Source organism: Phascolarctos cinereus, unplaced genomic scaffold (assembly GCF_003287225.1).
Source record: "Phascolarctos cinereus isolate Bilbo 61053 unplaced genomic scaffold, phaCin_HiC Scaffold_726;HRSCAF=1367, whole genome shotgun sequence".
Lineage (NCBI taxonomy): Eukaryota > Metazoa > Chordata > Mammalia > Diprotodontia > Phascolarctidae > Phascolarctos > Phascolarctos cinereus.
This window is the reverse complement of record NW_027556098.1, coordinates 56,585,729-56,610,754: the sequence shown is the minus strand read 5'-3', so window position 1 is coordinate 56,610,754 and position 25,026 is coordinate 56,585,729. Positions and strand designations below refer to the sequence as shown.

Genomic DNA, 25,026 nt, shown 5'->3' with positions numbered 1-25,026 from the left:
AATGTAAGCTCATGGAGAGCAGGTACTACTTTCCTGTTTGTCTCCAGTTCTTCATGAATGATTTTTCATTAACATTGAAAATGAAGAGGTCAAAGTAGCATTCATGTATGTGATAACTGTGAGAGTATGTGAGTAGCACATGATATAATAGTAAATCTTTTATTTTTATTCATTTTTAACTTTTTTTTAATTAACTTATTTTAAATTTTCAACAATCACTTCCATAAACTTTTGAGTTTTAAATTTTCTCCCTCACTGCCTCCCCAAGATGGCACATAATCTGATAGAGGCATTCCTATTAAACATATTTTCACATTAATCATGTTGTAAAGAAGAATTAGAACCAATAGGACGAACCATCAGAAAGAGGAAACAAAACACAACAGAAGAAAAAAAAATAGCAAATAGTATGCTTTGATCTGCATTCAAACTCCATAGTTCTTTCTCTGGATGTGAATAGCATTTTCCATCATGAGACTTTTGGAGATGTCTTAGATCCTTGCGTTGCTGAGAAGAGCTAAGTCTATCAAAGTTAGTCACCCCACAACGTGGCTGGTATCATGTACGATGTTCTCCTGGTTCTGCTCATTTCACTCAGCATCAGTCCATACAAGTCTTTCCAGGTTTTTCTGAAGTCTGCTTGCTCATCATTTCTTATAGCACAATAGTATTCCATTACTTTCATATACCACAACTTGTTCAGCCATTCCCCCAATTGATCGGCATCTCCTCAATTTCCAATTCTTTGCCATCACAGAAAGAGCTGCTATAAATATTTTTGGACATGTGGGTCCTTTTCCCATTTGTATGATCTCTTTGGAATACTGCCCTAGAAGTGGTATTGTTGGGTCAAAGGGTATGTGCATTTTTATAGCCCTTTGGGCATAGTTCCAAATTGCTCTCCAAAATGGTTGGATTATTTCACAATTCCACCAACAATGCATTAGTGTTCTAATTTTCCCACATCTTCTCCAACATTTATCATGTTCCTGTTTTTTCATGTTCACCAGTCTGATAGGTTTGTGTGTTGTGGTAACTGAGAATTGTTTTGATTTGCATTTCTCTAATCAATATTAATTTAGAGCATTTTTCATATGACTATAGATAGCTTTGATTTCTTCATCTGAGAACTGCCTGTTCATATCCCTTGACCATTTATCAATTGTGGAATGACTTGTATTCTTATAAATTTGACGCAGTTCTCTATATATTTTAGAAGTGAGGCCCTTATCAGAGACACTGGTTGTAGAATTCTTTCCCAGTTTTCTGCTTCCCTCCTAATCTTGGTTGCATTGGCTCTGTTTGTGCAAAAACTTTTCAGTTTAATGTAATGTGATAGTAAATCTTAAAAAAAAAAAAAGTAAATCTTCCTTAATGGAGACCAGTTCAAAATTAGATTTTGCAAAGTTAACATAGAAAAGTCTCCAGCCATTTTATTTACTTGTAATAAGTATCAAGAAATCATAACCTCCTATTACAGTGTTTAATTCTCCTGCATCTGGAAACCTCTACCTGAGGCCCAGTTTCCTTATCTATAAAATGATGGGATTATGCTAGATGGCTGCTTAAGTCCCTTCCCTGTATAAGAACAACTTTAAAACAACCAAATTAAAGAAAGATCAAAATTCCATTAGTGGAAAGGATTGTATATTAATATATTAGTAAATGTTAGAACACTTATACATTTAGTATGTCTATCTTATTCAATACCATTTAAGATTATAATGTGCTTCTTTGTAGAACTAGACAAATCTTAACAAAAGTTACAGTAAAGCAAACAAGCAGGAATATCAAAGGAATAGGTGAAGTGGCCTTAGTCACAGGCTCAGTTACCATCAAATCTATATGGTACTAAAACAAAATAAACTCAGAGAAATGTGTATAAAAGATTAGTGTTTGGGGGGGAAACCGTAGAAAATTAAACCTAGCTAAGACATTGGTTTAATAACAAATGTATTTTCTAAAACAATTTTTGATGATCTGTTTGGTAATGGAGTTTTTACCTATGTTTTACATTTTATACCCCAGTCAATTACAGCTATGATCCTTCAACATTTTGATAAACTCAAAGCATAAAGAAGATGGGAAAATCGAAGTATTTATTATCTCAGTTGTTCCAAAGGCAATGAAAATTCTTGTTTGAACAAATGGGATGATTAAAGCTAATAGAAATTTACATGAGAAAATGTTTCTGTACAACAGCAGCAACAGTAGCAGAAGGGGAATATATTTGTGGCAGATATGACAAAAACATTTCTCATCTAAAATATGTAAGGTGCTATGAAGTCACAGACATCATTCCCAGTCCATAATAAATATATGTTCAAAACAGCAATATTGGGCTTGAATTTTTTCAACTTACTTTAATTGTTGTCTTTTGTTTTCTTGTCACATTCATTTCCAAGCCCTCATCTTCCCCCATTCCCTACTCACCAAGCCACCATCCCTTTTAAAATAAGATAAAGCAGTTTGGCTGAATTACTAACCAGTATGTCAGCTCTGACAATCTTAGGCAGTATTCCACATCCATAGTTGGTTTCCCCTCTCTTCCCTAGGTCACACTTCTGTGAAATAAGGAAGATGTTTTTTCTTAACTAAATCTTTTCTTGCGCCAAGTTTTGTATAATTTGATAATTATGCAGCCTTCAGTTTAGTTTTTTTTCTTACACATGATTTTCCAGAGTTGAAGCATGTTGTTAATAAATCAATTTGAAAAATAATCAGAGGTAGGTAGAAATTAAAACAGGTGCAGCACTGTTCTCATATATCAAATTGGAAAAAAATTAAAATCTCAAAATTCAGTGAGTTTTTGGAGAAAAGGAATTATATGAACTCATTGTTCATATAATTGACAACTTTTAAATACTTTGTTTTTGTAGAGCAATCTGGCATTACACCATAAAAGTTAAAAAATTTTGACCTGTTGATTCCATAATTACAGTGTATCAAAGTATTACCAAAAACAAATGAAAAAGAAGTAGTTACTAAAATATTTTCTTAACTGTATTAAGTATGATTGCCTAAAACCTGGAAACCATCTAACTATTCAGTATTAGGGAATGATTAGATTAATACCTGAGTACTGTAATGCAAACTAAAAGTTTGGACCCAGAATTGTAACCAATACACAGAAATCTAGAAAGACCTTTATGAAATAATTCAAAGGAAAATAAAACAAGTAGAATGGAGTATGTAATAATTCTTAAGTATGTCAGAAAATTAGAATATACATTCAAATAATCCTGATTAGGACTTTCAGTGATTGAAAATGTATAATAGTTCATGCACTGATGTTCCCTAATGATTACTAACCAAATATAGTTGGATTGTTTCATTGTTCAGTGTTTTTTAAAAAAACATTAAATTTCTTAAAGTGTATATATTTCCATTCTTTGTTTTTCTATCTCTTTTGAACTTAACTCCTGTTTGTGTATTTGAGTTTGTTTACTGCTGTTGCTCTTTACATCAGTTTACATTGTTCTTTTGGTTCTGCTTTCTTCACACTGTGTCGCTTTATGTAAGTGGTCTCATTTGTACTCATTTTTATAAGTTCTATTCATGCTAATTGTGCATTCTGTGCAGATATTATAGTTTGTTCAACCATTCCTACGTTGTCACACAGGTGTTTTTCCTTTTTCTTTTTCTATTACTAGTTCATGGTGATGATAATGGAGGCTCCTCTTCCTCCTAGCCTCCACTGCCCATACATAACCTTTTTTGTTAAAATCCTCATAGTGGGGTCACTAATTCAAAATTCCTGAAGGAAAATTACAACTAATAAATGGAGGAAATTGCACTGCTAGAACTCACATAATAGTATAAAGCAGTAATATAAAAAAAGATTATGTGGTAATTGTATTAAAAAAAATGCTTTCATCATGTGCGATTCCTATTTTTAAAAATAATTTTAGTGGCTTCCATTTCTTTCCTAGATAACAAACAAATTCTCAGCTTGGAATTCAAGATCATTCAGAGTCTCACCTCAACCTATACTTTGTACTTAGTACATATCCCCCTTATTCCTTGTCCACTCCTGTGGTCTGCAAACTCTGGGGCAACCAAGCTAGTCTGTTACACCTGTCCTCCACACAGGATAGGAATACTTTTTTTTGTCACATATATAATAATGCTAGGTATTCTCTCTCTAATAATGTCTTTCCTGTCTACTTCTATAATTAAGTCCTATTTTAACTTAACCTTTTCTGTATTTCTTTTTCTATACAATTAGTATAGTCTAATCACAGTAATCAAATTCTTTGAATTAATGTTCTATCATTCATTGTAACATCTTAGATATTCTTAACTCTTTTATCTCTAATTATTTAACTTTTCGTGGGGTGGGTTTTTTTGGTTGGTTGGGTTTTTTTGTTACTTCAGTTAGACTCTAAGATCCTGTAAGTGAAGGGGCTAGTTCTTATTGAACTTATCACCTACAGTGTGTGGCAGAGTGTCTTGTTAAGACCTTCATTCAGTTTAAAGGAGCAACATTGATTGGACTCATTTCTCCTTTCTTCACTCATTTTTCATTTTCTACTTTTTTCTTTCTTCATTTCCTTTAATCAAAGATTATAATTTTTAATCCAGGAAACCTTTTTAGCTAGTGGAAAAGAAACATAAACTAAACATTTAAAAAGACATCTATCTTTTAATTCTTTGTCTTACAAATATATCTTTAGCTCTTGCCCATTTTAAGAAGGTTCTGATATTTTGCTTCTTAGCCAAAATATTTACAGATGTTCATTTTTATAATTGGATCTTATGCTAAGGCTTCTGTGGTGGTTTTTTTACCTCGATAATTGTAACTGTGTCCATTTTTTATTAGATTCTCTGAAAAGGGGGGATAGAATTATTTTTAAAAATATATTAAAGCATTGCTTCCCTTAATTGCCCTGTAAAACTTTAAAGGCAAGAGTAAAGAGAGAGGTATCAAACTTGAATTCTGGCCACTTTTTACCTTGAGACGGTGGGATAATGGGGGAGTAACAATTGAGAAAAGTTTATGGACATAAAATAACATTCCGCAAATGTTTATTAAACAGTAGTAGAGAGTAGGACTGTTTTTTAAAGCTCTTTGCGAGATTCAGAGTTACAAAGTTAAAATGTACATAATTATTACAGGATGGCTCAAAGAACACTCCATCAGACTAAATTCAAACCATTGGCAGGACACCTTACATAATTATAGGCTTATGGTGATACAAGTCCTTTCCTGGAAAAAGAAAAATAGGCAGCTTTTAATGGACTAACATGACAATTCTGTTTGACACAGGCATCCTAAGAACAGGTTGGAAATTCCGCATATATCCCCTTCTTCAAAGTAAAAATAAAAATTTTTATAATTTATTTAAAAGAATCACTTATTTTTGGTTCCTTCACCTCTAGTTCATTTTGCATTTTGGTGTTGTTGGATGAACAGTCATTTTGGAGTCAGGATTTTGGTCCAAGTACTGTGCTCTGCCGCTCACCATCTAAATGATATCATGTAAGATCTGTTTCAGCTCTAAATCTGTGATCTTTAAGAAAAGTAGAAACTGAAAACAGTAAACTCATTTCTCTTTTAAACAATTTAAGATTAAGACCTTTGCCATTAACTACCATGGAATAGTAGAAGGAAATAGCACTGTGAGGCTTCTTCTACTTACAGTTAAATAGGTACACTTTAGTGTAAGAACAATTTTTTTTATTACGAGTGTAGGTTCATAGTAAATTTGTCGTATTTAAGAATCTAAACTTTTATAGAGTTTATGCTGTAAGATATACAGAACAGATACATTCCTGAACATGTGTCAATCAAATTCCATATGACCCTATTTATTATTACAAGTCATGATCTTGAACATAAATTTTATTCTGTAATATACCACACAGCTTCTGTCACCTTCTGATTTGCTCTTTGTGTTTTGCTCTTTGGTTAGATAACCTGGCTTGTTAGAATTGCACATGACAGTACTTTCATTAAACAAGTGAGAAACTTGTCTATGGAATATAATGTATGTGAACTTTTTGAAACCTCTGGCTGTTTTTTAGAACACTACTCCCTGTCCTTTTATGTTCAAAGCTTTGCTGTGCCCTCTGAGAAATACAGGCTTTGAATGTTGAATGTTATTGAATGTGACTTTTCATGTGCCTGGTTAATGACTGGTACCTTGGCACCTACTACTTCTGTATCAACAAATTATTTCCTTGAAGAGAAAATTAGTAGGAGATTGTTCTCTTTGAACATGACAATCTTTCTGTCTCTTGTCATGAAAAGATTTGGTTTGGAGAACTGGACCGTGTCAAGATTTTGCCTTTATTTGTGTGTAGGAAAAGTTGTTTATTTGGTGGTTTTGTGTTTCAGTTGGGAGCTTGGTATGGTTAGTAAATGACTTAATTAAAAAATATATTTTGTTATTTGGATAAATATTGCATGACATAAGATCAGGGGGAACAGAACTTGGTATCCAGCAGGAGCACTTCCTCTGGAATCAGAGAATTGTGTTCACTTTCCTGCTCAGGTGCTTCCTTATTTGTGATCTAGGCAAGTCATTTTATCACTCAGGGCTTCAGTAAAGTGAGAAAGTTGAGCAGGATAGTCTCTAAGGGTACTGACTCTAGGATCCTCAGGGTAATTTTATTTGTTAAATAAATAGACCTTCAAACTTTGGGGTTTTAAGTTAGTATTATGGAGTAGAAAATCAGAGATTTTTATGTTGAATTTAAGGATTTTTCCTTGAATTCTGCTGGGTTTTTTTTCTCTTAAGTACATTTAATTAGATATATTATTTACTTTTGCTTGCTATATTTGCAGCAGACAACCCACAAGTTCTATTTTTAGGGCTTAGAATTAGCAAATTTATTCATGTTTAATAACCAAACTGTAACATATTTTACCTGTGTTCTTTTCCCAGTTATATGGACAAGCCTATGAGAAGGAATAGCTTGTTTGCTTTGAACCATAATACTTCAACAGTGTAGTTACTTATTGTCTTGTAACTTGTTTAAATTTGTTCTCAGCAATAATTCCATTTATTTAACTTGGTGCTTTTCTCTGCTTTTCTCTCTTTTTAAAGAAGAGAGAGGGATTTTTTTAAACTGGAAGTGAAGTTCACGGGAAAGGTGGGGAGGGGGTTAATAAAAACAATTGTGTCTGATCATAAGTTAATATGCTGGTTTTTGGTGAAATGCAGAGTGTCAGTGTGAGGCTATTGAAAGACCTAAATACAACATGTGTTGCTTTCAGAAATAGTCTGATAAGAAATATTGAGCACTTGCTATATGAAAAGCTCAGTGCTATGAAGTATGTATTGACACTGTAAAGCTATGAGATTACTTTCTTGACCTGCCTACTTATTGAATGTAGACTAATAATGTAAGTAAACTCTGATAATCCTTTTCTAATAGTGAAGTGTTCAGTAATACTTTAAATTCATTTTTTGCTTTTTAAATTTTAGAAACACTTTTATTATCTCATTCACTGCAACTCTTAGGAGCTAGAGAAGTCAAATCATCTAACTTTTCCAGATGGTTAAACTTAAGACACAAGTGTTATGACTGTTGCCTAAGGTCATAGAGCCATTTAAAATCAGTTCCATAAGGATCAAGCTAGAGAGAGGGAGAGGAAGAGAGAGGTTTATTGATGTAAGATAAGTGTTTCCTTAAAAGGCTTCATGGCTCTTAGACTTCTGAGAAAAGTAATTAAGATTTTCAAACATTCTCTGAAGATTTCTAACAGTATGGGTTTATACCTACAAAAGCAAGATAGATTATTATTTACAAATGTAATGTTTTTAAACATTGCCCACTCATATTGCCCACAATATTATAATTTTATCTTTTATATCCTACAAAACAGTGACTCAGTATGTTAGATTAAAAAAATTTTTTTTTCAGTTCCTCCAGAACTTGATTAAGGATAAGGATAGCATTTGGCCTTACTGCCTTGTTTTTTAACTGGTCTGTTAATCATTAGAAAGATTTTAGGCAGATTGCATAATTTAGGGTAGAGAATATTAGCCTTTAAAGGGATTGCACATATAGGCAAGTAATAAGAATGTTAGATCATTTTACTTTTGTGTCTTTGGGGATAATAGCAAATTGATAAGTAATAAGCTATTCTGTTTTTCATGATACTATGTAATTATGAATGCTAGATTTAGTAAGTACCTTAGCATTCTAAAATTTGGAGCTAGTTGAAGGCTAGGGTGTCAGTTATGTAGAGGTATAATTTGAATAAATAACATTAGGGAATTATTCTGTACTTTTCCCTTTTAAATAGCTTTAAATATTTTAAACCAGATATTGATTAAATTGTAAAAGAGTTTTACACAAAATGTCTAATAACTTTTTGAGGTGAAAAAATTAAAATAATTGGTTCCAGTGCTTTGTAAAGATCTTTATTAATGAGTGATATTTAAAGGGTTATCAAGTTTCATTTACTTTTTCTTTAACTTTCCCCTCCCCTCCATCCATTCTGCAGAGAAAGTATCACTCTGCAAAGGAAGCTTATGAACAACTTTTGCAGACAGAAAACCTTCCTGCACAAGTAAAAGCAACTGTCTTACAACAGTTAGGTATGTAAAAAATATTTTGGTTTACCCCTAATTACACATTCCCTTTCTATTTGAATATTTTAGGTGGTTGTTTTGATCTTTTCGCTTAACATTCGTAGCACATTTATTTGAAATCCACTGTTTAGAATTAATTTTTATTTTTATCAGTACTATAGTTTAAACAGAAACCCATTCACTGATTCATTTAAGAAGCTTACTTATTGAGGTAAATAAAGGATTACCAAATTTTCATAGTTTTTATCTGTAGTAAATACCAATGGGAACATTATCTATGAATTATATAGGCTTTAACATACACTATAGATTCTGAACCATCTTCATTGAGAAGGTAGCATGTCCACGATTACACAAGATAATAAGATACCTGCCATTTAAATTTTTTTTAAAGTTTGGTATTAGCATTATAAGAAAAAGGACAAGACTTCCTGAAATAGGGATGCTTATTTTATGCTCAAAGTTTTTACTTTTTATATTTAATTGGATGGTATTACTTTGATTCTTTTCTTATATAATTTTTGGTAGAGCATTTTTTGAGAGTATAATTTACCCCTGTACCATTTTAAGATGCTCTTGTCCAATATGTATGTTTTAGTTAATATTGACAGTACTATTTTAAACTGAATTTTAAATGCACTTGTTAGTTCAGCTTTCTACCATGTAAATTCCTTTAGTATTAATTTATACTGTATTTTAGAAATATTAGCATTTTAGACTGTAAAAGCATAAGGTATGGAAATAACGCTTTGTCCCTTTTATATTAAGATAACCTGTTAACCTATATAGTTTATTTAGAGTAATTGTCTTTTATTTTTAGTTGAAATACACCTTTCATTTTTGCAATGACAAAGTTTTTTCTTCAATAATTCTAGTTTTGCTACATAAAACATTAGAGGTAAATATATTAGAACTCTATGCAGTTTCATTGTTCCTTGTAGGCAGTATTTATTTACATTGTTAGCTTATAGCCATACTCCACTCTAACATTTTTCTCATTGCCCATTTATAACTTTATCCCTTTCAGACTGCCTGCTTTTGTTCCATTTACCTATTGTCATTTATTTAATAAAAATTAATGAAGTGAGTTGTTGGGTACAGGATACAAATTTCATTTGTAGTTCCTATCCTTCTAATTTTACTAAAGAAATTCGTGATAGGGAAGATGTCAATTTGTATTATTTTATCTATTATCGTATATTCTGATGCTAGTATATTTTACACTCTTAAATGAATTGGAGCAATATGTGGCAATTGCTTACTCCTTATTTTGATGTACAATCAATAAAAACTGATCTTTTTTTTACGTACTTGATACATTAGCAGCTGAGCTTAACCCCACTGTAATGCAGCTTGTCACTGACCCTTGAGCAGCAACTAATGAGTAGAGGTCATTGCAGCTCCTATTCCCATTACTAATAGCAAACTGACAGCAGAGCTGGTAGGCGGGGATAGTAAGAATCATTTTATTCTTCACTTTAACTTATACCTCCATAGCATTTGGAAATAGTACCTATAAGAATCAAATTTTGTAGTGCAACCACTTTAATGAACATGTATCAAGCAGATGAGAAATTCTGTTAGCATATGCTTTGAAATATTAGCAAGGAACAGGATAGCCTTTACGTATTTGAAATTATCTACAACAGAATAATTAACTTCTTTTGAAAGTTGTTAATGACTTTTTAAAAACAAAAATGCTACAAAGTAAAAAACATTTTTTACTGTGACTACATGATGGGTTTAGAATGTAGTGTTTTATAGTGCTTATTGTTACGGATCTTTCTTCCACAGATATTTTTCTATACCATAATGAATTGCTGTGGCAAAAAAAAAATTGAAAATCATATCTTAGGGACCAACTTACTAATCATGAATTTCTAATTTAGGCTTGTCTGCAATAATAGCCCATTTCTGGGTCTGTCCTTGAGCCTTTACAGTTTGGTAGGAACTGTATGTTTACAGATTAAAGCTTTCAAGAACCCACCCAGCTTGATGGCGTAATCAATTATATATCAGAATAGGACTTTAGAAGAGGGAGAGCTTTGAATATAATAAACTTTTTAAAAAAATATTGATGTGACCATCTTTTGAGATGAGTTGTACCATTTATGTGCAGAAGGTACGTTCTCAATATTTTGTTGTGGTAGGAGGCAGTTTTTAAATTGAGCTTGCATAGCAAATTTTTTATAATAGCACATTTCTGATGTTTAGTTGCATAAAACATCCTCATGAAGGGCATTTATGTCTTAGAAGATAAAGATTGTATAGGATATTCACAATTTTTTGTTGAATTATTTTTAACCTCAGTTTCTAAGGAGAGACTACAAAATTTTCCCATTGTTTGTGTTTATTGTCTCCAATTTGGAATTTTTAGAAATACTAGAAAAACTAAGAAATATACTTACCTTATTCGGCTACATTAAACTACATTGTCTTGGTGGGGGTGGGAGAGAGAAAAAAGTCAGTGGCAAAAATTAATATTGGTTTTTGTCTGTACTCAAGTTGGGGAGAATATGCCAGTATTCCTATTACAACATGATTTCTGATATGCCAAATGAACAATTGGTTCATTCAGATCAGTTAGAAATTCTGATTGCTTTACAAGAGATATTTGTTGGAAAATCATTGGTTTAAGAGTTAGGAAACCTGAGTTCAAGTCTTGCAATTAAAATTAAACTCCTTAGTTCTAAATTTCCTTATCTATAAAACTGAATGTTAGATTAATTGGTGTCTTCGGTTCTTGTTTCATAAGCCATTAATACTATAGGATTGTCAGTTGTGTAATTATAATCTGAATTTGTTTTAATCTTAATTTAATACTGGAAATTTAAGATGACACTATACCTAAAGTTGTTTTTTTTAATAGATTTTTATTTATATTTTAATAACAGCCCAACAGATAAAAGTGCTTAATAATTAATACCTTATCTTTGTGTAGTATTTATAACCTTTCAAAGTACTTTATTTGCCTGTCATCTGATTTTTATGTTTATAGCTACTGTGTGAGGTAGCAAATATAATCACTTTTTGACAAATGGAGAAATTGAACTATAGTAAACTTGTGAACCACTTCAGCTCATGTTGCTAGTTTAGTGGTAGGTCTAGGACTAAGGTTAAGACTTTTTCCATACTCAGCTCAGATTCTTGTCACTAGAATACTGCCACTTTGCTTTTTACTAAGTTAAAACCCAAAGGAAAGGCGTTAAGATTTCAACACCAAGTTTTCATTGACTTAGTATCTCCCTCTTGACCACCCTAGTTGCCATATAGTGTTAGCACTGTGGCAGAGGTCCATCTGAAACTGAAAAATTAAATTAATGTTTTGAGTTTTTATAGAAGATAATTAAATTCATTGAGTCAATTAGCACATATTAAGCATCTGCCATGTGTCAGTCACTGTGTTAGACATTTGGGTTTCAAACCAAAAAAACAAATAGTTGCTCCCTTCAAGGAGTTAACATTCTATTGGGGAGAAATAGCATGCATAAAGCAAATGAAATGTAAGATATGGCGTTACAAGAGAAGACACTAGGGGAAATGTGATGATCAAGATAAAATTCCTCTGTGAGGTAATTTTAAAGAAAACTAGAGATTTTGCAGTTTAAGCATAAGAGAGAAGACTATTCTAGGTGTGGATGACAGTCTATGCAAAATCCATGGAGACAGGAGATTGAATGTAATCTTTAGCAAACAGCAAGAAGGCCAGCTTGTATAGAAATGCAGGCTGTGTGAAGAACAGTAATTGCAATTAGCATGGAAAGGTAGGCTGGAGCCAGATTATGTAGGTCTTTAAAAGCCAGACTGAAGGGGTTGTATTTTATTGTAGAGACAAAAGGGAGCCACTGAAGCTTTCTTGAAAGCTTTTTTGGGGAGAAGATGCGGGAAGGGTGTGTATGGTTGTTATTTATTTTTTTAATGCATGCAAGAATACCATTTAAATAATTTAGTTTAGGTGATTATTTGTCACATTTTATTGTAGGGTGGATGCATCACACTGTGGATCAGCTGGGAGACAAAGCCACCAAGGAAAGCTATGCTATTCAGTATCTCCAAAAATCTCTAGAGGCAGATCCTAACTCTGGCCAGTCCTGGTATTTCCTTGGAAGGTGAGTTCTGCTCAGTATTTTTTAAAGACTTTTCTTAATTCCACAATGAGAATTTGTATTCTAATTTTAAAATACTAATTTCTACCTTATAATTAATCAGTGCATTTTTCCTGTAAAATAATTTCAAATAAAGTGTGATGGGTTGCTTCTTCTCCCCTACTCTCTCCCCCCCAAAAATCTAATTTTCCTATTGTTTCTTACAGTATTACCTCCAGTTCCAGCTGGCCACCCATAAACCTTTTCTCTTTGATGTCACTTTTGTTCCCTTGGCTTTCATTTCATTGTATTTCTCTTTATAGACTTAAAAGAAACTGGTTGGATCTTAACCCTCAATAATAACTAATAATAGTTTTCACCTCTCTCTTAATCACCTAGCTTTTTTTGCCTAGTTGTGTAGTTTTTCTTTGCATTTTATATTGTATAGAATGGATGTCAATGATGGTAGATTTGACTTTGATGCCTAACGGGTACTTTTAGGATATTATTATCTTAATACTATCTTCAATATCATTTTTCTGACTTAAGGTGGGAAGATATTACTTACTTACCTTAAAGACACAACTGAAAAGTTTTTTTTATTTTTGGCAGAGAGATCATCCAGTACAAGGTTCTTAACTTTTTTTGTGTTAAGGACACCTTTGGCAGTATATTGAAACCCTATGTTACCCCTTCATAGAATAATGTATTTTAATTCACAAGATGAAGAGGATTACAAAGAAAATTAATTATATCAAAGAATGCTTATCAGAATATTTTTTAAAACCAAGGTCATGGACCTGAGGTTAAGAATCCCTAATCTAATACAAGTCTGTTTTAAAGATCAAGACACAACTCAGCAAAGTGAAAGGATTTCCCCAAGTTCACAAACCTAGATAGGGGTAAAGGTAGGGCTAGAATATTGGCTCTTAAGAGTATCTATCCTTTATGCTAAAGACATAAGAGTATTGTCAGTGTTAGGGTAGTTGGAGGGAAAAATTATGTGTGTGTGTGTGTGTGTGTGTAGATATAGATAAATAGAGGGCACAGGATCATGGAGTTGCAGATGAAGGGGTAATATCTGGAGAATAAAATTAAGGGGTGAGAGAGGATTATACTGGGAGGAGAAAAGGAGAGGTAGAATGGGGTAAATTATGTCACATAAAGCAGACAAGAAAAGGCTTTTACAGTGGAGGGGAAATGGGAAGGTGAGAGGGAATGAGTGAATCTTATTCTCATAGGATTTTCTTAAGGAGGGAATGAGATACACACTCAATTGGGTATGGAAATCTATCTTACCCTAAAGGAAAATAGAGGGGAAGGGGACGAGAGAGCACAGGGATAATAGAGGGGAGGGCAGATTGGGGAGGGGGTAAATCAGAAGCAAACACTTCTAAGGAGGGACAGGGTCAAAAGAGAGAATAGAATAAAGGGGGAGTGGGATAGGATTAAGGGAAATATACTTGGTTTTTCACAACATGACTACTATGAAAGTGTTTTGCATGACTACACATGTTTAACCTGTATCAAGTTACTTACCTTTTCAGTGAGGGTGGGTGGGGACGGAGGAAGGAAGAAAATTTGGAGCCCAAAGTTTTAAAAACAAATGTTAAAAAAAATTTTGTTTTCCCATGCAACTGGGAAATAAGATATACAGGCAGTAGGGTATAGAAATCTGTCCTGCCCTACAGGAAAATACAAGGGAAGGTAATAAGAGAAGGGGAGGTGGAGATAGAAGGGAGGGCAGATTAGGGGAAGGGGTATTCAGAATGTTTGTCATCTTGAGTTGGGAGGAGGGACGAGATGATGAAAAAATTTGGAACTCAAAATCTTGTGGAAGTGAATGTTGAAAACTAAAAATAAAGAAATTAATAAAAATAAAGACATGGAGTAAACACTTAAGATTGAATTTAAAATTATCTAATGACAAATTATAAAAAATTAAAATGCCACATTATTTGGTTTGTTAAAATTAATTTTAACATAAGCAGGCTTTCAAATTTTGTTATCTTGCAAAATTTATCTCTAGTACACTTAAAATTATATTGAACTGTTATAAACATTAGATCGTTATTTAATTTCATCATTAACTTTCTATTTAAGCTTTGATTTTGTACAGCTGCCTTTCTCTTTATATTTGTCCTTTGTGTTAGTCTTTTGTTCTATACTATTATTTTCCACTTCAGTTTTCCTTGTCCTAAACTTACTGCGTAATCCTATATTTTACATTGTAGTAATTTTACTTTTTGAAAATTGTATATCATTATATCAAAAGAGAAAAGAATATTTGTTTTCAAGTATAAGTTATTGATATAAGGTATGGACACCATGTAAAATTCCTACTTTGATGGAATGGTAAATGTATTTTTTGTTTAATTATGATTTAGTGAAAAGTCCCCTTTGATACTCTCTAAATTGTTTTTCCCTTGATGTTTTTAACATCACTTGCATTTCTTAATAAATTTTCTCTCTCTCCTTACCATCAGTTAGATAACAAGAGACAGAAATTTGAACTTGATTTTATTGGTACAGAGAATTCTTATGTGAGGAAATATAAGATGGCGCGTTCTGTACGCCTTATTATTTGCTTAAAAGACGTTAAGTGACTTGCCCAGAGCTATACATCAAGTATATATCAGAAATCTTCTTGGCTTTCATTCCATTTCACTATGATGACTCATCCCTTGTAACAAATAATAGGAAGGGGTGGGGGGAATAGTTCAGCAAGCCAAACACCACAGACAGATTTTAAATTACTTGTAGTGTGCCATACACTTGTCATATTTTTTCTTTGGGTTCAAGCTTGTTCATAAGAATTTCAACAAACTGAAGGTTTTTGTGGGGGTGGGAATGGAAGGGGTTTTCTTAATTATTTTTTATCTTTCTATTTACATTGTTGCTGTCACCATCTTTATTGTTTTTCTTTTCCTACATGCTTCACTTTTTATCACTTTTTTATCACTTCATAGTGTAGTATATGCCTAGCATTGGGATTTTGAGGTCAAAGGGAATAGACATTTTACAATATGGTTAGCATAATTTTATATGCTTTCCAGAATGATTGGACTAACTTATGCTTCACCAACATAGAATTTCTATTTTACTGTCTTTCCCTAATCCTTCAACAAAGGCACCTTGGTGGTTCAGTGGGCAGAGCACTGGGCTTGAAATCAGGAAGACCCAAGGTCACATCTGATCTCGAACACTTACTAGCTATGCAACTTTGGTCAAAACACTTAACCTCTGTTTGACTGTTTCTTCAACTGTAAAATGTAGATGATGGCAATAACACCTACCTCCTAAGGTTGTTGAGAGAATTAAATAAGGTAATATTTGTAAAATATTTAGCATGCAGTTAGCAGTTTATACAAGTTGACTCTTTTTATAACATTTAATATTCACATGTTTTGGTATCTTTACTAAGTTGTTATGGAGTTGTTTTGATATGATTAATGACTTGGTTCCCTTTTAGCTGTTAATAGTTTGCAGTTCTTCTGAGAACTTTCTGAAGAATTGCTGTTTGTTTTTATACAGTTTTGTTGGTTTCCTGTATGCATTGGATACTATTAGACCCTTTCTGGTGATGTTTGATGCTAAGATATTTTTCCCCCAGTCATTTACCATCTTATCCTTATCATTTATGCATAAAAAAACATAGAAAAAATCTCTACAAAGAGGACTGAAAAAACATAATAAAAAAAATCTTAATCTAAAAGCTTGTGTTAAATACAATCAGGAAACAGGAAAATCATTTCCATTAAATATATTTTAGTCACTTTCTTCATATAGTTCCTCATTACTTTTCTAGAATGTTTGAAGCATCTCAGCTCTACCAGTGGTACATTATTAGTGTGCCTATCTTTCTATAGGGATAGAGTGATTACTAATGGATAATGGCAAGTTGGATGCAGTGCTAGGCTTGGTTTCAGGAAGACCTAAGTTCAGATCTAGCCTCAGAAACTATTACCTTGTGCAAGTAACTTAACTTTTGTTGTGTCTTTCCCTGACTGTTAGGGGAAAGCATCTCTCTGGGTTGTTGTAAGGATCAGATGAGATAATATCTGTATAAAGCACTTAGCATAAAGTAAATACTACATAAGTTCTAGCTATTATTATTGTTTAACTAGATAATTTTGATTATATCAAACTAAAATGCTTGTCATGTGACCAACAAAATGAAAGGCTAGGTATTTTCTGTTACGGTCCTTCCATCCTGTCTAAAACATGTTATGTAGCTGTCTCTGTGGTCTTAGATACTAGGAACCTAAAAGAAGGCAAAATCTCTTTGAACTGATGCCTGACTCATACTCTCTTAGAACCCCTTTCCCCTACTACCTACCATGTTCCCACTCCATGGGCTTGAAACAAAATGCAGCCCATATGCTCACATATACACCCTCTCTTCCCCACCCCCGCGCCAAATCTTTCCTTTTAGTGTACGGAGACCCAAACCCTACATTGCACAGAAATTATGGTGCTCTTGACAGCCAACACCATGAAAACACTCTCTGCTGCAAAAGATATCTACAGGAGAGCAGAAGAAAAAAGGTAAAAGGGAAGCACTCATGTCTGGGTTTACGATAGATCTCAATTCAACACCCAACTGCCACCCTCCTCCCAAAGCTTCAGATCCAAACTCCTAATGACAGATAACTGCCCAGGCTAAGATGGCAATGCATGGCACTTCTCCTTACTGCCATGGAAAAGAACTGAGGAATAGAAGTTATAGGGCAGAATATAGTGATATACAGAGTGAAAAAAAGGTTATGTGGCATTCTACTAAGCGTTAGGGAAAGAGGCCAGTATTCAGGTGGTGCTACTCTTATCTTCCCAGAAGTCACTTAGGGCAGAGACCTTGGCTGGTAAACCATGAATTGCCCAGCATGAGAGGAGGCTAAGGTATTTGAGATCCAGTCTCCATGGAAATAACCGTCTGAGGAGAGGAGGTGAGAAAGCGAGCAATAGGAGAAAATTAAGAAGAAAAAAAGACTGAAAGTACCAAAGATCCCAGGAGGAAGAAAACTCAAAGACAAGTAGATAAAGCAACAAGGAAGACATTAACAGCAGAAAGAAATATGCCCCCCATGTCTGTTAGGAAGCTAATTTGGGCATCTGTGATTAAAAACTGGAAAGTAAAGAAAAATGATTCAACACCTAATAAGGCCGGAGACCCTGTGGATTTTGTGGAACCACAGCATGTTTTTCCTGAGTGGTTTAACAAAGAAATGAGAATTGTCAGAGCAGAATTTATGGCCTCCCCCCAAAAAAAAAATAATTGGCAAAACAGATTTTGAAAAAACTTTGAATCTGTGGCATTTCACCAAATAGCAAAAAAACCTGACAACTGATTAGGAGTGCCAATAAGCAGAAGTGAAGGACAATCTAGGAGGGGGGAAAAAAGAAAAACATTAAAAGAAAACATAAACTCTATTCAAAACACATTGATCTTGAAGACAAGCTTCATATGGATTATAGGTCTCCCAGAAGAACACTACAAGTCAAAAAACACAAAACACCATAATGTAAGAAAAAATACAAGAAAACTGTAAAGAACCTTTGAACACAGAAAACAAAATGCCAGTCATAAGAATACATAGGTCACCTCTAGCAAAAACTCAAATCTTCAAAAACACAAGTGTTTAAATTTGACAATTCCAAAAGATTCTGCTGGCAACCAGGAGAAGAATCTGTAAATACAGGGGAAAGGAAATTTGGATACATGAAATTTAAAATTTTTTTTCATGAACAAAATTAATGTCTCCATTTTGTTTTTAATCTTAACAGTTTTTAAAATGTTAGTTCTAATCCTTGAACCAGAGTTAAATAAAAGGGAGTGTACAGAGTTATCCTTCGGCCTTACTATTTTTTTTTATCCGTATGTGATGTCAAAAGATCACAGTGTAGAATCTGCTTCTACCAATACATGTTGATAAGTTGTGTGTTGTTTGTAATCTAGAATAATAGAGAGGGCACTTGAATCCAGATCTTCTGCCTGCAGTTGTCCCTTCATTTTCTTAAGTTACTCTTTTATTTGAAAATTTTTTGTTTTCCTTTTTCCTCCTCCAGTCACAGATTGATATTTGACAGTTAGGTACATGTAATATTACAGATCTTGGCTTTAAAACTGTACTTGGAAAATGTGAATATCATTCACAAAATTAGAAATTTTCAGAGAGATGAGAGAACAGTGTATGTACTGTAGAAGTAATAGATTTAGATAGAGGTAACTGATTTAGAAGTCAGAAGAACTGAGTTTTAAGTAGTGCTGTACACTGACACTTAATATTACCTTAGGCATGTCATTTCTTCAGAGCTTTGGGGGAACCACTCTCTCCTGAGTCTCCTACCTATTTGACTGTCTCTTCACATTTTCCTTCAGTGGATCCTCATCCGTATAGCACCCTCTAATCTTAGATGTCCCACTGGGTTTTGTCCTGGGTCTTCTGCTCCCTCTCTAGTATTTCACTTGGTGATCTCATCAGTTTCTGTGGATTTAATTACATCTGTGTGCTGACAGTTTTCAAATCCATCTCTCCTGCCTACTTCCCATTTTCACATCTCCAGCCACCTTTCAGATATTTGCAAACTGGATGTCCAGTAGACATCTTGAACTTAACATGTCCAAAACTAAATTCATTATCTTTCCCTTTAAATGCTTACCCCCACCCCTGTTTTCCCTATTAATTTAGAAGGCATCACCATCCTCCTCAGGCTCTAAACCTAGATGGCATCCTGTCTCTCAAGAATTATTGGTTTCATCTTTACAACATCTCTCAAATATGCCTCTTCTCACATCATGCCTTCACTTTTGCAATCTGCCTGCCTCAAGTTATGCTTTTCTCCAGTCCATCCTTAATTTAGCCACCGAAGTGGTTTTCTCAAATTACATCTGATAATGTCACCCCCTTACTCCATAAATTCTAGTGATTCCATGTATCACCTTCCAGATTAAATATAAAAATCCTCTGTATGGCATTTAAAACCTTTCATAACCCAGTCCCCTCCTTTTAAGTTTTTTTTACACCTAACCCCCGCCACATACTGTGCAATCCAGTAACACTGACCTCCTTTTTTTTTTTTTACCTATGAATAAAACACTCCATCAGGGCATTTTCTTTGGCTGTCCTCCATTTCTGAAATTCTCTCCATCCTCAGCTCTACCTGCTTATCTTCCCTTGTTTGCTTTAAGTCCCAACTAAAATCTCATATTCTACAAGAAGCCTTCTTAATTCTAGTGCCCTCCCTCTCTTGGTGTTGTACCTTGTTTGTACATATTTCCTTATTATTTCTTCTCCCCCTCCACACGCACATACACATATTTAGATTGTGAGTTCCTTGAGGGCTGGGATTGCCTTTTGCTTCTTTTATTTCCCTAGTACTTAACAGTGGGCCCAGCATTTAGTAGGTGCTTAGTAAGTGTTTATTGACTGAATTTCTCCCTTCTTTTCTTCTTTCCTGTACCTGTGAATGATTATATTATCTGCTTCTCTTCTAAGTTCTTTGTGTTGTGATCTTTAATATTAATGTCTTGTATCTATTCAGATTATACGTTAAAAACATGGTGGAAGGTTTAAGCTTAATTTCTGCCAGAATGCTTTCCAGTTTTTCCAGCGGTTTTTATCATGGGAGGTCTTTTCTAAGTATTTAATGTTTCCCAGTTCTTTTTCCAAATAAATCTTGATAATATTTTGTTGACTCTGTAAAGTATGCCTTTGATAGTTTGGTTGGTATTGTATTAATATTGTAGCATTAACTTTATTGGCATTTAATTTTTATTATACTGCCATAGCTCATCTAGGAGCACTGATTATTCTTCCACCTATTAAAGAGGATTTTGTTATTGAATTTATACAGACATTGAGTATGCTTTGAAAGTTGAGATGGACTGCCAATTATTTTATGCATTTACCATTATTTTTAATGGGATTTCTATTTGTATTTTTCACTTTGAGATTTTGTTATCCTTGTATGGGAATGTTGTTTTATTTTTATTGGCTTATTTTGGATCTTTGCTAAAGCTATTGTATCATCTAGTTTTCATTTCTGATTCATTTGGAATTATAAGTAAACCATCATGTCATCAGCAAAAAAAGATAGTTTTTTTCTCTTGCTGTTATTAGCATTTCTAGAACTAGAACAATTAATAGCAGTGAAAGTGAACACCCTTGTTTTAGTTATATATTTATTGAGAAAGCTGCTATTGTATCCTTATTAAATATGGTGCTTCTTTTTGGTTTTTGATGGGGTTTTTTTATGATCATATTAAAAGTAGATACCTGCACTATATAGGGAAATTCCTATTTCTCTTAATGGAACCAACATCCTCAAAAATTAGGGAATTTTTTACTTTTTACTTTTCCTTCTCTTTTCTCCACAATTAGTAATTTTTTTAAATCAGTAAATATTTTGATCCCTTCTATTTCTCACTGGTGAAACACTGACACATCTGGCTTATTTTCTTTTGACCATTTCCTTTAGTTAATATTCACCACCATTACCACTTGGCCTAGATTATTGCAATACCCTCCCAACTCTTCTAGCCTATGGCTTCTCTTTCCAATCTAATCTACATGCGATTACCAGATTAATCCTGCTAAAGTAGAAGTCTACTCTGTATTTCCTTGCCCGCAAGCTCAGCCACCTACCAAGTGAAAAAGAGATTTCTTTTTCAGACTTCAAAACTTCTTGCATGGTACGACCCATTCTCTCTTCTCCCTCAGTGTTCCCCTTAATCTTTCCTAAGCATTAGTAAAATTTGACTGTTTTCTGTTTTGTGAGGAGATATCAGTTCTGAGTGACTCCCAAATAGAAATTTAAATCGTTGACCATTCCTGAACCCCCATCCCATCTTTCCTTTCCAATTACTTGACAGTTCCACTTGAAAGAACTATCATCACCTCAATATATTTTAAAATAATATTCATCTAACTTCCAAAACTAGTTATCTCTCATGACTTTCTTTTCTCTTCATCAGATTCCCAATCACACATTTTGAAACCTTTGAGAAATCTTACTTTTCCCACTCCTTTTTTGATAGACTAATATGTGGGAACACAAGGCATGAATACATCGGTTGGAAAGTTAATTTGCAAGACAATTAAAAGGGCTTTACAAACCAAATAGGGGAGTTTGCTTAGGTTTTATCCTAAAGGACATAAGGAATTATGGACATCTATTTCATTTGGGAATGACTTGATAATGCCTGTGGTTATGGAAAAATAACCCTTTGGCAGCTATGTGGCATATGGTTTGAAAAGGAGAAATATTTGAGGCAGGAAGACCAATTTAGAGGACATTGTAACACTCCAAGAAATCCAGAAAGAGGACCCCACTTCATTGATAGCTGTGTAAGTAGTGAGAAGAAAACAGTTACTAATGAAGAAAAGGACAGAATTTGGCAACTAATGTAATATGTGGTATGAGTATATTGTCAGTAGTAATAAGCGTAATGCAAATAATTATTTGCAAACTTAGGAGACTAGAAAGATGGTGGTGCCTTTTATTAAAGTTCAGAAGAGAGGTGAGTTCTGAGGAAAAGATGAATTCTGATTCAAACTTGTTAATTACATATTTTTGCCTTTCTTTGTATCCCCAGCACTTAGCACAGTACCTCGCACATAGTAAATTCTTAATAAATTCTCTTTACCTGATTAACTGATTGAAATGTCCAAAAGGCAGTGCTGGATTTGAGCTCAAAACGGTAGGGCTGGATGTATAGATCTGTGTATCTATGTATAGAAACTGTCTTTAAGCCAATGGGAACTAATGAGATCATCAGATGTTGATAGATAAGAGACAATACCTCCATGCTGAGTGGGTGCGATATGGATGATGAAGTCAGACTGGTAGGAGATGAAATGTGAAAAAAGCTATTGTCACAAAAAAACAAAGAAGAGAGAAGGATGGTCAGCAGTGCCAGATGCCACAGAGAGGTCAGGAATGATGACTGAGAAAAGGTCGTAAGAGTTGGTCTGTATATCTGTTTTCTAAGTATAAAGAGTCTTGTCACCAGTAGTCTGACCTAGTTTTTTATATGTATTACGGTGGTGGAAAAGAGAAGAGGCAAAAAGTATTAAAGAACAAAAGTTTTAGAACATCTACAAATGTTGGTCATCTCTAAATACTGGCACTCTGAATATATAGTTTTTATCCAATTACCAACACATTGTCATACTATTTATACAAATGAGCAACACTATTGATATTCCAATGAAAAAGTAAAGCCAAAGACAAAAGCACGTTGCCTCCAACTGGCAGAATGGTTCACAGACTCCTTGGAGTAGGAGACTATGGAGTTGATAGAGTTGTTTTCATTGTGTATCCAAAGGCAGTAATAAAAATCTTTTCATGGATACTTCATCATTTCTTCTTATAGTGCTCATGATGGGTATAATCAAAGAGACCACCATGAAGATAATCATAGCTTATGAGCCTACATCTGTTGGAGAGGATGAAAAGGTAGAAAATAATTTGACAAAATATTTCAAACCAAGTGAAAAATACACTTTGATAGTCATGGGTTTTAATGAGAAGGTTGACACAAGGAAGAATAAAAGAAAGTATTGTTGAATCAGATTTTAGGAATGAGAAAGATCAAAGACTTGTTGACTATATCGATATTTCGTGTCTTTATATCGTAAATTCTTTTTTGGGGGCAGATTAGAAGATAGTACAGGATGAATGTCAACTAACCACCACCCCCACCCTGTCCCCCAAATGAAATTGATGGAAAACTGTGCAGTCAAACCATAGGCTAGTTCAAGTCAAACAAAAATGAAAATAGGCATCAAATTACCACAAAGGATAAAGACAAGAAGTTCCTTCCTGTAATTGCAAGTCCTTCCACCTGACCTATTCAGATACAGAAACGAGTGAAAAGGCAAAGATACTGAACTTGATTATTACCATTTATTGTGAAACTATATAGAACAATCACCACAACTAGGTGGCCAAAAGAACCTAGGAAGTATCTTGGCCAGGGAATATTTGATCTTGCCAAATAGGGAGAAATTGAAGTATAGAAAACGTGTATAGAATTTGGACTTACTTCTAAAACACCATAAAGGAAAATGGTATAGTATATTACGATGCCCACTTCAAAACAATGTGGGGGAAAGCATATAGAAAACTTGATGTTAGAGTCAAGTGATCCGGTTTACCATAAAACCTTCAGAGCTATGAAGACACTCTCAAGAGAACAATAAATAGCTAGAAAATGGGACAAATTGTTGGTATTTATCTAAAGACATTTACTTATTGTCAGCAAGAATGCAAAACCTCAGTTTTCTCATGCAAATCTGAAGAAATTGATTTTACACTTAAGACAGTTGGGAAAAACAGCTAGATGAGTCAAGGAAATCTGTGCTGACCATTATACAATCTTGAAAGCATTGACAAATCATTTTTAAGTTGTTCCAGGAGAAGGGGATGAAAAATAATTAAATGAATCTGATCTCATCTAATGTGGCTAATATAGATGACATTCCATCCACATCTTACTCTGTTATGACTGTTGTCCATGATTTCCAATAAAATCTGCACATTTTTCCCTACCCATTATATTTAATGGCCTTCCTCTGCCATTATTGACATATATTCTTTTCAGAACATGGACAATTTCATCAGTTATCCCTTGACCTTGCTTACTCAGTTAAAAATAATGCTTAATATGTGACAAGACACTGTACTAGAAATTGGCTCCCTTTTTTCAGGAATATATATCTTTAATGATAAAAGTTGTGCCTCTTCTATGTAATTATTTGCTAGTATAATCTTGTAGCCAGCTCATGCCTGAGATCTCTCTCCCTCTGACCTGTGAGTGACCTAAAACTAATTCTTAGGAGACTGCTGTACAGCATCATTGACCAAATATTGTTAACAAGGTGGGCTTTTTTCACCCAGGAAAAGGTTAGTGTTATAATTAAAGCACCGTGTGATTTTTTTTCCCAAAGACAATCTAGCCTGGTCCCTTGTTCAGTATTTGATCTACTTCATTGTACATCATCTTTGTCTTGGAGAGTGTATGCACAGATAGACCCACTCTATAAGTTAATCTTCTGACTGCATCTAGCTGATAGTCTGCACAATAGACGTTCTTAATCTACTTTGGTTTTCTTATATAGATGGGTTTAGTTCTTTCAGTGATTCGGCAGTGTTCCAGAGCTCAATGGAGCTAGGACCAAGAAATAAGGGCTATCTTTGCAAAAATCTGTGATTGTAAAAGTTAGGTAAGCTAATCATATGAAAACACAGGATAGGAGTAGACATCCCAAGTGCTACCCTGGTACTCATAAAATGGAAAAAGATCTAGAGAATCCCACATTGGAGAGGTTCTGTGTGGATATGAAAGCTTTTTGCAAAAGATTAAAAGAGATAATTGTTTATTATACTGTTGG

General features: G+C 33.8%; 1 protein-coding gene across 6 annotated transcripts in view; it reads left to right on the top strand.

The window, feature by feature from the left end:
* KDM6A (lysine demethylase 6A) overlaps nt 1-25,026 on the top strand; it is a 266,362-nt gene that overhangs the window by 183,274 nt on the left and 58,062 nt on the right. For 5 of the 6 annotated variants that reach the window (XM_020996047.2, XM_020996046.2, XM_020996045.2 and 2 more), the window contains 2 exons: nt 8,459-8,552; nt 12,529-12,655. In XM_020996047.2, the coding sequence (XP_020851706.1) occupies nt 8,459-8,552; nt 12,529-12,655 (221 nt within the window). Of the gene's footprint in view, nt 1-5,427; nt 5,483-8,458; nt 8,553-12,528; nt 12,656-25,026 lie in introns of those variants that run through there. The other variant, XM_020996048.2, reaches the window with a different exon arrangement.